The sequence below is a fragment of the Lynx canadensis genome, chromosome C2, assembly GCF_007474595.2.
Source record: "Lynx canadensis isolate LIC74 chromosome C2, mLynCan4.pri.v2, whole genome shotgun sequence".
Lineage (NCBI taxonomy): Eukaryota > Metazoa > Chordata > Mammalia > Carnivora > Felidae > Lynx > Lynx canadensis.
Window position 1 is genome coordinate 120,369,384 of NC_044311.2, and position 16,621 is coordinate 120,386,004.

The following is a 16,621-nucleotide window of genomic DNA, read 5'->3' on the forward strand; positions in this document are numbered from 1 at the left end:
TGGGCTGATGGCTCAGAGCCTGGAGCCTGTTTCGGATTCTGTGTCTCCCTCTCTCTCTGCCCCTCCCCCGTTCATGCTCTGTCTCTCTCTGTCCCAAAAATAAATAAACGTTGAAAAAAAAAATTAAAAAAAAAAAAAAAAAAGAATTTAGTTCATCTAGGGATAAAGTAATTCTGTTTAAAAGAGAAAAAAAAGGAATTTCTTAAGCAATACGTTTTTTAACAAGATTTTAAGGGAAAAATTGATTGACAGTTCATTTGCATGTTAACTAGAATGGAAATTAAAAGCTTCAAGAAGTTAAAGGTCAGGCCTATAAATTGACCATTTAGTTCCTATAAAAATACTATTATAGCAACAAATAAATCCAGATCTTTTTCTGTTATTTAAAGATATATAATGCATTTATTTTCAGTCATTAACCTAACTGATCTCATTAGAATATATATATGTATATATATATTTCTTTTAAAAAATTATTTTAAGTATATTCTATGCCCAATATGGGGCTTAAACTCATGACCCTAAGATTGAGAGTCACATGCTCTACCAACTGAGTCAGCCAGGTGCTGCCTAACTGATCTCACTTAAATACACAATTTTAAAACTGCAGCCTCCATCTATCTTTCCTTCCCTCCGTCCTTCTTTCCTTCCTTCCTTCTTCCTTCCTTCCTTCCTGCCTTCCTGCCTTCCTTCCTCCTTCCTCCTTCTCTTACTCCCTCCATTCCTCTCTCCTTCCCTCCTACTTTTCTTCCTCCCTTTCCTCCTTCCTTCCTTCTGTTCTTTTTCTTTTTTTTTGTTTGGTTGCTTACACTAAGCATATATGGGTTTTTATATGGTTGCTTACACTGATTTTGTTTAGGCTCACAATAGTATTTCTTCTGTGAACTATTTTAACTATGTATTGTTTTAAAACTTGTTTATGATGTGCATGTGTAAACAGTTACTTATATATAGGTAAAGAATGGCACTGTTACCAAATGGGAACCAGTAAACGAATATTAATGATAGCATAATGTTTCATAATTTGATGAATTATTTATAATATGTTGTGTGTGTATGTGTATATATATATATGTATATATATATATATATATATATATATTTCACTTAACGCATATACATACACACAAGAGACTTAAAATTTGGGTTCTTATTTATCCATATGGGCAGTTCAATGCCACAGTACTAAAATGCTTTCTCAGAGCATTCACAATTCTGAAATACTTTACTAATCTGTCTCTTATTTTTCTCCTTTTCAATAACAGCTGCCTTTTTATGAAATTTTGTCAGTGTCACGTACATAAAATGAATGTTCAGTTATTTTCTTCTTTTCTGTGTTTTGTGCATATTTCTTTCTGCTCGTGAAGATACATTATTCTTATTGAGAATTAAATAAAATCTGACTTATACAATCTGCTCTTCTAAAAATTAAATCAGACAAATAAAAAGTTATTGTTTTCCAAGATCTCCATAAAAATAGAAATATGAATTAGAATTTCCATCTGTAAAAAAAGAGTCGCTTTTCCACAGCTCAGGTACAAAGTACGCTGTTATCTGTTGTGTGAAATTTGCAGGCGTTTGTGGTTCACAGTGAAAGTCTACAGTTTCTTAAATTTTATGTTTAAATTTTTTTTTCAACATTTTTTATTTATTTTTGGGACAGAGAGAGACAGAGCATGAACGGGGGAGGGGCAGAGAGAGAGGGAGACACAGAATCGGAAACAGGCTCCAGGCTCCGAGCCATCAACCCAGAGCCTGACGCGGGGCTCGAACTCACGGACCGTGAGATCGTGACCTGGCTGAAGTCGGACGCTTAACCGACTGCGCCACCCAGGCACCCCAAATTTTATGTTTAAAGAAACTATCTTCCTTCATAGTGGCATTAAAATTTAGGATTAATATTTTATAAAGAAATGAATGTTGCTGTGACATACTTTATAGGCCGAGTCCTTCTAACTTGCGAATCACTGGGTTATGGAATTAAAACATAGCCCTAGGAATACAATTCCTCCTATTATCTATTTTTTGCTCTTGCAACTATGTGTTTAACTCTCCCGATTTTTAAAATTATTTTTTAATGTTTATTTTTTTTTTTTTTTGAGAGAGACAGAAACAGTGCATGAGCAGGGGAGGGGCAGAGAGAGGGAGACAGAATCTGAAGCAGGCTCCAGGCTCACTGTCAGCACAGAGCCAGATGTAGGACTCAAACTGGTGAACCATGCGATCATGACCAGAGCTGAAGCTGGAGCCACCCAGGCTCTCCTCTCCTTTCTAATTTCTTATCAAACCTGCCTTTTCACAGGATTTTAATTTCATGCATAGTCTCAGCTTTCCATTATTGTAGGATATACTTTTACTCTGGTCACTCACCCCAGAAACAGTGGCAGCTCTTTTACTCTGGGACTCCATTTGAGCCAATCTTTGTGGTTATTCATGATAGGACCATTGTATAACAATGTGGAAATTCTAAATTTATGTTCCACAAATTCTAGGCTAACCACCTTCTTCCTTTTCCAATTCTTTCTATTTTCCCCTGCTTACATCACATATTGCACACGTGTACCTATGCAGAGCCATGAAGACCACACCCAATTAGCTCAATGTACTCTAATTTAAATGCAAACTATTGCTAAATGCCCCCTGTCTGCTCTCCACTCCTTGTTTCATCTCTGGGGAATGTTCTGCATCCCTAAAGGAACATTCAGCGTTATCATCAGTTAGTTTTAATTACCTTCACATACTTGAATGGTGGTGTACTAGATGCTAAAATATATAATTTAAATAGATACGGTCTCTGCCTTCAGCCACTTACATATTAAACCATGATAAAATGAGTTGCTATTTTTAATTGGACAGCAACTGTAACATTTTTCATGTAAAATGTTCTAAAAAATGAGGGAATTCAATTGCCTTCCTCCATGAAGTTCGCTTAATAATGCACATTGAAATACAGTGAACAGCAAAAAATGCCCGGGAAGTATATATATAATAGCTCCATTTTAGACTCCCAAAAAAGTGAAAATGACTTTGGCAGCTAACAACTGGCATCTGACAGCTAGCCTAAAATATTCTCAACAAACATAAACAATTTTCTAGAATCGAAACAATAATCAGCTAGAGCTGCTCTGTGACTATGGGGTATAAGAAGACAAAGGCAAGTCTATTCCATTTCAACTCTGAAATAATACAGAGACCAGGACACTCAGCAACCACAAAAAAATTAACTGCTGCATCTTTATAACAGCAAATCTAGTTCTGCTTTAATGTGTGCTTTCCAGGTAAAAGGTATCAACATATACATCCACAATGTGTCCCCAATCTTGACAGCATTCAATCCAGAGCCCTCTTTAGAATATTCAGGACAAACCCAAATCCTCTAACAAGCCTGTTCATACTGTTTTTTACCAGCACCCAGAGATTTGCCTGGTATGACCTTCTTCGCCATGGCAAACTAAGTATATCTGATGTTGCTTCACTATTGGTGGGTTTCAGTGATTAATCTTGGACTGATGAACTTTCATATTTTTATGACTTAATTTTTATTATTTTCTTTTATTTTATGTTAAAAATTATACTTAAACTAGTAATCAAATATTATTTTTAAATTCTTACTTTGGTTTATATAAAAATGAAAAAAAAGTTTAAATCAAGATGCTGATAACCTGGGTCCTCTCGACATAGCAAATTATATAATCTTCTACAAGTTTAATTTTTTTAACGTTTATTTATTTTTGAGACAGAGAGAGACAGAGCATGAATGGGGAAAGGTCAGAGAGAGAGGGAGACACGGAATCCGAAGCAGGCTCCAGGCTCCGAGCTGTCAGCACAGAGCCTGACGCGGGCTTGAACTCACGGACCGTGAGATCATGACCTGAGCCGAAGTCAGACGCTTAACCGAGTCACCCAGGTGCCCCATAATCTTCCATATATTTAGAGACATATTGATGAAATAAGACTAGAAAACGGAAGGTACTATAGGCTGAATGTTTATGTACCTCCAAAATTCATATGTTGAAACCTAATCCCCAATGTGACGATTAGGAGGTGAGGGTGGTTGGAAGGTTATGACTGGGCTTAGTGACCTTACCAAAAACAACAACAACAACAACAACAACAATAACAACAAAAATCCAGAGAGCTCCTTAGCTCCGTCTGCCATGTGCAGACACAGAGAGAAGACAAACATCTATGAACCACGACAAGGCCCCTTACCTGCTCCTTGATCTTGGATTTCCAGCCTCCAAAACTGAGAAATAAACTTTTGCTTATATTACCACCCAGTCTATGGGTATATTTGTTACAGCAGCCTGAACTAACTAAGGCAACTGGCATTTATAGAAAGCTCATTAAATGCCATAAAAATATTGTCTAGCTTGATCCTTGAAGAACCTAATTTCCTAATTTATAATCGAAGCTCAAGAAGTTTCAGTAATTGTTCCAACGTGTCACTGCAAATAAATGTTGAAATTTGAAGATAATCTCAGTTTGGGCTCTAAAATATGCTTGTTGCGGAATCTGTTTCAGTAACAGGAGAAAAATTAATGAAAATACCTTAATATAATTGAAAGTATTTAAAATGTTATGATAATTTCCATTACTAGTAAACTAGGAATAATTAAGACAGTGGGTGATAATTAAAAATCATAATCAGGTTGACATTTTTTATTAAAAAGTGAAAAAAAAAAGCCTGGTCTCCCTGGTACTTCCTTGATCTCTCATAAATACTCTCTAGTTTTCCACTCTATCCTGATCTTACTGGTATCCTTGCTGTTTCCAGAAACACAAAAACAACACATATGCTCCTACCTCAGGGCCTTTGTACTTGCTCTTCCCTCTGTATTTTATATATATATATATATATACATATATTTTTTTCCATTTAAATACATGTATAATATAAACAACATATATATTTACATATAAATATATATTTATGATATATAATAATATAAATTAATATAACATATAATATATATTTACATATAAACACATTGTATATATGCATGTGTGTATGTATATGTATATATATGTGTGTATATATATATATATATATATATCCATTCCCATTTCCCAGATTGCACTCCTTATCACCTCTGCTCTATTTTTTCCCCACAGCACTTAATATATAGAATGCTATATGTTGTTTTTATTTATTTTGCTTTTCTGTCATTCCCACCTAGAATGGATGCTGTAAGAGAACTGGAGTTTGTTGCTGGCAGTGGTAATTCTGACACATGAAGACAATCTTACCTTGTTTTGTTAATGTTATTCTTTTTGGTCACTTATGTAACCTCGGTGCCCAAAACAATGCCTGTTTCATAGTATTGACCCAATAAGTTCTTGTTGAATAAATAAGTAAAAACAAAATCCCATGAGGTCTATTAAAAGACTAGCTTTTAGATTTAACATTTTAGGATTTAGTGTAATCTTATATCACACACAAATTCTAAACACAAACTATAACTTTATCACAGATAGTAAAAGCAAACAAAAACTTTTCAATATTTAAAAAAAAAACGAGGTAATACGCTTCAGAAATATATTCCTCTGGGCTCTACTTTTTTTGACTTTTTCCTATAATCTCAGTTGATTCATCTTCATGTAGATAAATATTTATACATCACCTGTTACATTCTAAATGCCATGCTAACTACTAAAAATGTCATGATTACAAGTCTACCGTTTGCTAGTTGTGTGAGCTTGGCCAAGTGACTCAACCACTATAATCTTCAGTGTCCTCATCCATCAACTGTGACTAAAGAGAGTAATTAATCATCGTCAGGTTTTTATGCTGATGTCCTAACATGAGCCATGAGATGAAATAATGCCAACAAAACAGCACTGCTCCCTGCCCATTGGAGTCATCCAATTAGTGTTTTTCCTATCACTTGTGAGTACTCATGATGTTGATGAAGAGACCATAATGGATATGCCCCTGTATTTATAAAAATGTAGATTATCTCCTAGAGAAGTAAAACATTGTCTCATGTTAAAAGCACAGATAGCACGACATGCTCATGATTCACCAAATTACTTTCATACAGTAAGGTCCATCAAGGCTCTCTCTGATTCCCAACCCTCATTGACTGCCAAAATGACTACTGCTTACATCAAGTCACCGTGTGGAAGAGAATTAGAAGTTTTAACCTTAGGATATTTTCTTTATTTCTCTTCCTTGTCAAGAATGATACTCTGGCAAGGACTACTTTCCTCTGAATGCGATTAATACCAGTGAGGGTAGTCATACTTCATTTTGCTGTAGATTTTGCTGCACCTGTGTGGTAATGTGAGGACATTTTGAAATGATTTTAAATGTAGATGAAGAGAGTTGCTTCTGCTATCATTGGGAAGGGAGCAGCATTTACTTACAGTGTATTTCTAGCACCTGCATGGCCACCTGAGGGGTGGCATTGAGGGATTCGTGGTCTACTCTGCAGATTACAGCCACACCATCGTCGCTCCGGTCCACTCGGAAATCCAGTGTGCTGCTGACGGTGAATGTCTTGCGATTAGCATCCTCTTCTTTTAAGTATTTTACATCTGAAAGTAAAATGTAAATTTTAAAATTCTATGACATCATCTTTCAAAATGTAACAGATTTCATTCACTTGAGACACAACTGGGGGCCTCACGTCTCCAACCTTCTTCAATTTTTAAAAAGCAAATATTTGTTAGTTTAACATTTATTCCATTTCAATTTGAGCAAGGTTACAACTACAAAAATAAATTTTAAAAGGTGAATACATCAATAAAATTAAAGGGTGGAATACAGTTGTTTCTAAACTAAAGTGCAAGATTTTTTTTTAACACTCCATTTGAGAAATCAGGCCATTTTATAATATTCATGACCTTTCTTTATATTTGAGTTTTGCATAAGATAATCTTAAATCTCTGAACCACTAGTTGGGAAGGGCAAAGTCACAACATCCTGTTATGCCTAAAAGAAAGTACAACGTGTTGAGCTATAATTTCAACATGAACCAATGTCAGATGAACATACTTCCCAAAGAACACCAACAATGAAAAGTTGTCTTCTTCACTAAAGGAAGTAAGAGATCATATGGTATTTGTCTTTTGCTGACTGACCTTATTTTGCTTAGTAATACACATTCTGGTTCCATCTCACTCATATGTAGAATTTAAGAAACAAAACAGGTGAACAAAGCGAACGAGAAAGAAAATTAAAAACAGAGAGGGAGATAAACCATAAGAGACTCTTAAATACAAAGAACAAACTGAGGGTTGCTGGAGGGTTGTTGGATGGGGGGATGGACTACATGGGTGATGGGTGATGTGCGATGCCTTAAGGAGGGCACGTTACGATGAGCACTGGGTGTTATATGCAAGTGATGAATCTCTGGGTTCTAATCCTGTATCTATTATCACACTATATGCTAACAAACTTGGATCTAAATGAAATTTTAAAAAAATAATAAAAGAGGACATGGATGCAAAAATTCTCAACAAGGTACTAGCAAATCAAATCCATCCACACATTAAAAGAGTCATTCAACACAATCAAGTGGGGTTTATTTCTAGGCTGCATGGTGGCTCAATATTCACAAATCAATCAATGTGGTATACCACATTAACAAAAGAAAGGATAAGAACCATATGATCCTCTCAATAGATGCAGAAAAAGCATTTGACAAAGTATAGCATTGATTCTTGATATAAACCCTCAACAAAGTAGGGATAGAGGGAATATACCTCAACATCATAAAGGCCATATACAAAAGACCCACAAGGTAATATCATCCTCAATGAGGAAAAACAGAACTTTTCCTCTACGGTCAGGAACAAGACAGAGATGTCCACTCTCACCACTGTTATTTAACATAGTACTAGAAGTAGTAGACTCTGCAATCTAACAACCAAAAGAAGTCAAAGGCATCCAAATAACCAAGGAAGAAGTTAAACTTTCACTATTTGCAGATGACATGATACTCTATGTAGAAAACCCGAAAGACACCACCAAAAAATTGCTAGCACTGATACATGAATTCAGGGAAGTCAAAGGATACAAGATCATTGTACAGAAGTATGTTGCATTTCCATACACCAATAATGAAACAGCAGAGAGTAATCAAGGAATTGATTCCATTTACAATCAACCATAAGATACCTAGGAATAAACATAGCCAAAGAAGTAAAAGATCTGTACATTGAAAACTATAGAACACTTTTGAAAGAAATTAAAGATGACACAAATAAAGGGAAAAAATTCCAGACTCATGGATTGAATGAACAAGTAGTGTTAAAATGTCTATACAACCAAAGTAACCTACAGGTTTAATGCAATCCCTATCAAAACACCAACAGAGCTAGAACAAACAATTCTGAAACCTGGGTGGAACCACAAAAGACCCCAGTTAGCCAAAGCGGTCTTGAAAAAGAAAAGCAAAGCTGGAGGCATCACAATTCCAGACATCGATTATATTACAAAGATGTAGTCATCAAGATGGTACAGTACTGGCACAAAAATAGGCACATAGATCAATGGAACAGAAGAGAGAATGCAGAAATAGACCCACAACTATATGGTCAACTAATCTTCAATGAAGGAAAGAATATCCAGTGGAAAAAAGACACTCTTTTCAACAAGTGGTGTTGGGAAAACTGGACAGCAACATGCAAAAGAATGAAACTGGACCACTTTCTTATACCATACACAATAATAAATTAAAAGTAAGTGAAAAACCTAGATGTGAGACCTGAACCCATTGTAATCCTATAGGAGAACCTAGGCAGCAACCTCTTTGATCTTGGGCACAGCAGCTTCATTCTAGATATGACTCTGGAGGCAAAAGAAACAAAAGCAAAAGTGAACTATTGGGATTTCATCCAGATAAAAAGTTTCTGTGTCCAACTCTTTTTTTTTTTTCAACGTTTTTTATTTATTTTTGGGACAGAGAGAGACAGAGCATGAACGGGGGAGGGGCAGAGACAGAGCATGAACGGGGGAGGGGCAGAGAGAGAGGGAGACACAGAATCGGAAACAGGCTCCAGGCTCCGAGCCATCAGCCCAGAGCCTGATGCGGGGCTCGAACTCCCGGACCGCGAGATCGTGACCTGGCTGAAGTTGGACGCTTAACCGACTGCGCCACCCAGGCGCCCCTCTGTGTCCAACTCTTGATTTCAACTCAGGTTATGATCCCAGGGTCACGGGATTGAGTCGCATGTTGGCCTCCGTGCTGAGTGTGGAAGCTGCATAAGATTCTCTATCTCCTGCCCCTCTTGCTCTCTCTCTCTCTCTCTCTCTCAAAAGGAAAGAAAGAAAGAAAAGAAAGAAAATAAAAAAAAAAAAAAAAAAAAAAAAAAAAAAAAAAGAAAAGAAAAAAAAAGAAAAGAAAAGAAAAAGAAAAAGAAAAAAAAAAAAAGAAAAGAGGCACCTGGGTGGCTCAATTGGTTAAGTATCCCACATCGACTCAGGTCATGATCTCATGGTCCGTGGGTTCAAGCCCCATGTCGGGCTGTGTGCTGACAGCTCAGAGCCTGAAGCCTGCTTCAGATTCTGTGTCTTCCTCTCTCTCTTCCTCTTCCCTCCTCCCACTCTTTCTCTCTATCTCTCAAAAATGAATAAACGTTAAAAAGAAAGAAAGAAAGAAAGAAAGAAAGAAAGAAAGAAAGAAAGAAAGAAAGAAAGACAGACAAATGATTTCACTCATATGTGGAATTTAAGAAATAAAACAAAGTAACATAGGGCGGGAGAGAAAGAAAGAGAGAGAGAGAGGCAGGCAGGTATACCATAAAACAGACTCATAACTAAAGAGCACAAATTGAGGATTGCTAGAAGGAGGTGGGTGGGAGATGGACTAAATGAGTGATGGGTATTAAGGAGGGTAGTTGTGATAAGCACTGGATGTTATATGTAAGTGATGAATCACTAAACTCTACTTCTGAAACCAATATTATGCTATATGTTAACTAACTGGAATTTAAATAAAAGCTTAAAACAAAAATAAATAAATAAATCAAAGAAATGTTACTTGAGTAAAAAAAGGAAGAGGACAGTCATCTGAATATTTTGAATATTTTAAAATATGTATTTGCAGTGAAATTTACATTGAGATAAATGCTCTTCACTTGGCTGAAGAATTTATTTCAGCATGAATGAAATAAATCTTGAATACTTTTCTCAAGATGTGAATTCATTTATTGATATTTAAACTTATTGTGAATGATTAAGATTCGTTAAATGGTGCATTCAGGCAGTATTTGTTCTCTATGGAAAAGAGGTTTAATAATATTTTCATTTAATTTAAAATTTCTTACATCTAAAGTAGTTGATAAGAAGAGAGTGATTTTAATGGATTAGAAGTCAAAATGTTGTAGGCTAAAGTTAAGATATTATAATAAGATCTTACATAGAGTTGAGAAAAAGCTGTTCCATTTTCTTATTCTTTCATTTCAAATGACCAATATTTTCAGAAAAAGAGTTAGGTTTATAAAGTGCATAAAATATTTGATTTTACCATGTATTAATTTATTTTTAAAACATTTAAAGACATATTAATGACAACAAAGTAACATAAGTCACCTTCTCCATGCAAAGATTTGACTTTGAAATTAATACTGACTTTGAGTTATTTTGTGGGTAGATATTTGCATGGTCCATTGAGTTTTACTTGTTTCCAGAGAAGTCTGATTTTACTTAATTGTTTGATTTAAAAAATTAAAATAAAATAAATATTACTTCAGGATAAAATTAGGTAAATGTTCTGTATCTTGTTCTTGAAAATATGTTTATCATTGTCTTCACAAATTAGGAAAAAAAATACCTAAGATTTTACCATTAAAATTTTTTTCTGTAATTTAGGCAGGTCTGAAAGTAAGAAACTTTTGTAACCTTTGAAAAGTAGGAGAAGAACATTAAAATCTCAATTCTATCTTATAACTATTAATCAGTCATACAGGATACAAGGTTTTCCATAAATGTGTCTTCTGAAATATCTCATTTGTGCTAACCAAAGTGATTTCTGAGATTTTTACATTTGAAAATTAGTTTCAATCTCAGTTAAAAAAATATTATAGTAAAAAATGGAATGATCTCCTGTTAGTCAAAATACGTCAGGATAATACAGATGCAATTATAGTCCTTTGTTATATTAAATATATATATACATGTCTATGATGCTCTTTTAGTTTCCAATGTCTTATAGATTTATTCAAAATGTTGCCTCATTTTTATATTTTATATTCTTTCCTATAAATTCATGTCCAATGTGTTCTTGTCTGTAGCTCTAAGCAGTGGCAGTGTAACAAAATTTAGATCTCTTAACAAACCATTTTATAATTGTGTTATATATGAAAAATTATTCCAAGATATTGCTGCTAATTGTTTAATTTTAATAACAGCTGTATTTTAAGAACCCACACATCTGCTTCCTTTTGCTGATTTCCGTACAAAAGTATCATTTAATGTAATATTAATTGGACACATAAAATCTGATAGCAATTGTATATAACATAAAATTTTAACGAGCATCATTCAAATAGAATAAACAAAAGTATAATTTGTTGCTGTTAATATTAGCTTATGTGACAGCTTATAGGCTTCTAAAAGCTAAGATGAAAAGAAAAAAAAAACATCAAGAAAAGCCAATCATATTATTTGTCTATATTTTATGCTGGTTTTCTCCTTCAATCCCCACCCCCTCCACAAAACAGGCAGGAAATAGTACTTAAAATTTATACCTATTTTTGTTTTCTAGCTTTATAAAATAACTTATGCATTCAAAGTTATAGAATCAATAGGAATTTTCTTTTTATTACACAGTTTGCTGATTGCATATGTATTCTTGTTTCATGTTCTGTCTTGTTTTAGAGTTTCTATTTTTTCTCCTTCAGGATGTCATTTCATTACATTGTGATCTAGAGCAGTATTTTTCAAAATGGAATAGACATACACATCGCCGTAGGATCTTGGTAAAATGCAGATTCTGATTCAATATTTTGTGGGAGGGAGGCTGAAAGTCAACTGCTGGCCCAAGGATATATTTTGAGGAGAAAGGGTAAAGTGGATACACCAATACCAGAGATGTAACCAAAGATGAAGAGGAAATATTGGGACTTACTCTATCTACTCTTCTCTTTCCTTCTCAGTCTATCTTTAACATTTTAATTTCCTCTCTTCCTTAGCTTCAATTCTACCTTTACTATTTTAATTTTTAAAGATATATTTTAGGTTTATTTATTTATTTATTTGAGAGAGAGAGAGAGAGAGAGAGAGAGAGAGAGAGAGAGAGAGAGAAGGAGGGGAAGGACAGAGAGAGAGGAAAAGAGAGAACCCCGAGCAGGCTCTGTGCTATCAGTGCATAGCCCAATGCACAGCTCGAGCTCAAGAACTGTGAGATCATGACGTGAGACAAAATCAAGAGTCGGATGCTCAACTGACTGAGTCATCCAGACGCCTCTACCTTTAATCTTTTAAAATATGCATTTCTTGGGGCGCCTGGGTGGCTCAGTCAGTTGAGCATCCGACTTCAGCTCAGGTCATGATCTCACGGTCTGTGAGTTCAAGCCCCGCGTCGGGCTCTGTGCTGACAGCTCAGAGCCTGGAGCCCATTTCGGATTCTGTGTCTCCTCTCTCTGACCCTCCCCTGTTCATGCTCTGTCTCTCTCTGTCTCAAAAATAAATAAATGTCAAAAGAAATTGTAAAATATGCATTTTTTCATATTCTACATTTTTCAAAATATGCATTTCATATATAATGCATTGGTAGGATTATCAGCAGAGGTTGAGAGCAAGCAATAAAAAGAAGTATTTGTAGGATGACTTTTATTCATAATCCTTGCAATAATCCCTCTTATTTTTTTTCCAAAGGTGGTTCTGCACTTTTAGCACTTGTTCTTGAATAATCAGAACAGCAGTTGCTTTGGGTGGGTGGTGGTAACTGTCTTACTATGCTATTGTTGTATGTTAGAAATTTGTTATAATAAAAAAAGTTAAAAATAAATCTGCCTAGGAAAATTCCTCAAGTATGCTTCTCACCGAAAGTTATTTTCCTGAACATTTCTCTTCTTTAATTTTTTTTAATGTTTATTTATTTTTGAGAGAGAGAGAGCGAGCGAGCGAGCATGAGCAGGGGAGGGGCAGAGGGAAACAGAGACAGAATCTGAAGCAGGCTTCAGGCTCTGAGCTGTCAGCACAGAGCCCAATGCGGGGCTCCAGCTCACAAGCCATGAGATCGTGACCTGAGAGGAAGTCAGACGCCTAACTGACTGAGCCACTGAGGTGGCCCTATTTTCCTGAATATTTCATGGTGAAGTCTCAAAGTAAATGATTTTCTATCACCTTTTATATTATGTACCTTTATGAGACTTGGAATGTAGAATAGTAGTCTGCTTATATTTGGGATTTTAGATTTTTATCTCACCAAGAGCTAAGGTGGAAAAAACAGGCAGAAGTAATTGTGAGCAAATTAACAAATTAAATTTCAAAGCCCCGAATCAGGCTAACCAAAGAACAAAGGCCATCTGGGTGTTTTTTTCACATTCAAAACTTCTCATAAAATAGCAGATCTCAGGAACTACTTCCATATCCATCTTTCCAGATCATAATGTTAGGTCACCTGCTTCTCTACCTATAGTTTCCAGCCACTTTTGGACTGGATTTTTAAAAAGGAAGTCCTCTGAAGTGATGTTCCTTGGAAAGTTACCTTGTCTCCACAGTGGTTCTAATCACCCTGAGTACTGCAATCTGAATTTTTGTGATGCATTTGCTGCTGCACTCTTGTGATTTTGATCCCGTTTAAATGGGTCCAGAAAGAACATCCATTTTTATAAAGGGAAATCCTGTTCTGCATCCTGTGGTAGTCAGACATGACTTCATGTGAGCCAATTTCCTCTTAATCCATTGGAAGGCCAGTATGCCACAGCCACAGTGAGAACAAGGCAAGATTTAGACACAGCTTCTACCTGTTCCCAGTACTGGAAGTGCCATAACGTCTCATCATTTAGAGATATCTCTTAGGAATTAGGTAGGATATTATGTAACTTCTCCTGCTCTATTTGGACCTTTAGTTTTCTGGCTACGATCAAAGCTGCAGAGTCGTAACTTCAGATATTGATGTTTATAGAGAACTTGAACTTTACTATTATTTTCAGAGTCTGGGTTTGTAAAAGTGTTTTATGGTGGATCAGACGATAATTTCAGGGAATCAGTATGAATCCATATTAATGGTACTTTAATGATTTGACAATTTGTTAGTAAGCTGAATGTTATGTCCTCTTGCCATAGGAAAGAGAAAATGTGAGCATTATACAAGATAACATTATGTCAAAAATTTGAAGTTACCACTTTGGACAACTCTATATGTTGCATAATTACAGTTTAAAAGAAGTTCTATAGGTCAAATTTCCTAAACTAAATACATCATTTTTTAGAAAACTAAACAACTCAGCTATAATTTTTTTTTTAATTGACCTGAAGTAACTATGCCTGGCTAACTCATTCAGTAACTTAGATGTGTATTTTAATTTTTTTTAAGTTTACTTATTTATTTTGAGAGAGAGAGAAAGAGCACATGCATGAGCTGGAGAGGGGCAGAGAGAAGGGTGAGAGAGAATCCCAGATTCTGTGTTATCAGTGTAAAGCCTGATATGGGGCTCAAACTCATGAACTGTGAGATCAAGACTAGAGCTGAAACCAAGAGTAGGATGCCTAACTGACTGAGTCACCCAGGCATCGGTGATCAAGTTTCTCTTCAGTGTTATCCCATAGGCTTGCATTGAAAGGTGCTATGAGTACATACTATATGGATCTTGTTATATATACTCTATGGCTGACTCCATTCAACACATACACATTTGTCTGAAAAATGTGGACTCAGAGAGGAATTCTCTTTCTCGCTTGACTCTCAGCACCAGGAAATGTTAGATGTATTTTATATAGTTTTGTGAACGTAATAATTAACTGATGATATCTCTCTCTTTGTAGTAGCTAAAAGTACTAACAAAAAACAATTTGTGACCCACCATTGGCAAATGTGAAAGCCTTTATGAGAAGAATTTGGTTGTTAATCTCACTTTGGGTTTCATGTTATTTTTCTTTACTAATTTAAATGTTGTTCCATATTCAGTATAATTGCCTTTTATGTTTGATTTTTTTATATCAATGCAAATTCTTCTAGCACATAATGAGTTCTAAGGGTCATTCTCTTTCAAAAAAAGAAGAGTGGACCTTGTTCCATCATTGCTTGATGGCTCAGGAACATTCAAATACATATTAAGTACCTCAGAAGAACACGAAGAACTATGTATATTGCTTAGTCTAGTAAAACAATCAGAAAGGAGTAGAGTCATCTTCTTGGAAAATTATTGAGGTAAAGTCTTAGATCACTTTCACCCAAGTGACTAATTCTATATTTTTTTTAAAATTTTTTTTTCAACGTTTATTTATTTTTGGGACAGAGAGAGACGGAGCATGAACGGGGGAGGGGCAGAGAGAGAGGGAGACACAGAATCGGAAACAGGCTCCAGGCTCAGAGCCATCAGCTCAGAGCCCGACGCGGGGCTCGAACTCACGGACCGCGAGATCATGACCTGGCTGAAGTCGGACGCTTAACCGACTGCGCCACCCAGGCGCCCCATATATTTAACTCTACAGTTATATTTATTTAATTCTGTGTTTAGTTTCCCGTACCTTAGAAGAATATTCAGAACTAGTTTGCTCACTCCAAGAGGGCATACAGTAAAAATGAGTCACCATCTTTAAAAATCATCAAGGTAAAGTCTCAGGCCACTTTGGCACAAGTGATTCATTTATTCTCGAGATAAAAACCTTGAGCTTTTGCCATGTGTTTGATACCATGTCAGATTCTGAATAAAAAATATTAGGTCAGGAAATAAATCCCAGTCCAGTGAAGTAGACAGATAAAAAATTATTTAAATATTTAAAAAATTATCAGTATGTTCAAAATACCAGAGAATAGCAGTTTAAGAATTAATAATACCAGATCTTTTCTCTGATCCTCACCCTATCACATATATCATTTGAAAAGAATATGGGAGGAGGAGCCAAGATGGCAGAACAGTATGGAAGCTTTTCGTGTGTCTTGTGTCCAGGAAATACAGCCAGACCAACACTAAACCATCCTACACACCTAGAAAACTGATTGGAGGATTAACACAACAATCTGTACAACCTGAACCACAGAATTCAGCACGTATGTGGTCTGGAGAGCTTAACTTGGGGAGCAAGAAGCCACAGAAGGTAGGGAACCACTTTTGCAAATGGAGAGAGGACGGAGACTGGGGAGGGGGGAGAATACGGGAAAAGCACCCCTCCTGATTGCATCTGCAGAGAAAGTAGAAAATTAGAAATAGCCACAGGAACTAAACTAAAAAGGGAGAAAGGAAAAAGGAGAGGGTTTAAATTCCACTAAGACTGTAAACAAAGGGAGCGCAAAGTTGCAACTCCACAGCTTGATAGCTGGTGGTGCTCTGGTGGGAAGGGGAAATCCCCAGGAGCAGAGTGGGGTCCAGGAGGTTCTCGGGCCACATGGGGAAAAGCAGTTCCACTGCTGGAAGGACATTTGGTAGAGACTGTTGAAGCCACCTGGTCCCAGCATACCCCAGAAGGCGGCCACATTTGCTGGTGCTGGGGCAAGGTCATTAA

At 35.9% G+C, this 16,621-nt stretch overlaps 1 protein-coding gene across 1 annotated transcript in view; it reads right to left on the reverse strand.

Annotated features, from left to right (window-relative positions):
* CADM2 (cell adhesion molecule 2) overlaps positions 1–16,621 on the reverse strand; it is a 1,081,856-nt gene that overhangs the window by 148,353 nt on the left and 916,882 nt on the right. Inside the window, exon 5 of the mRNA XM_030329992.1 lies at positions 6,370–6,540. Coding sequence (XP_030185852.1) covers positions 6,370–6,540 — 171 coding nt within the window. The remainder of the gene's footprint in view (positions 1–6,369; positions 6,541–16,621) is intronic.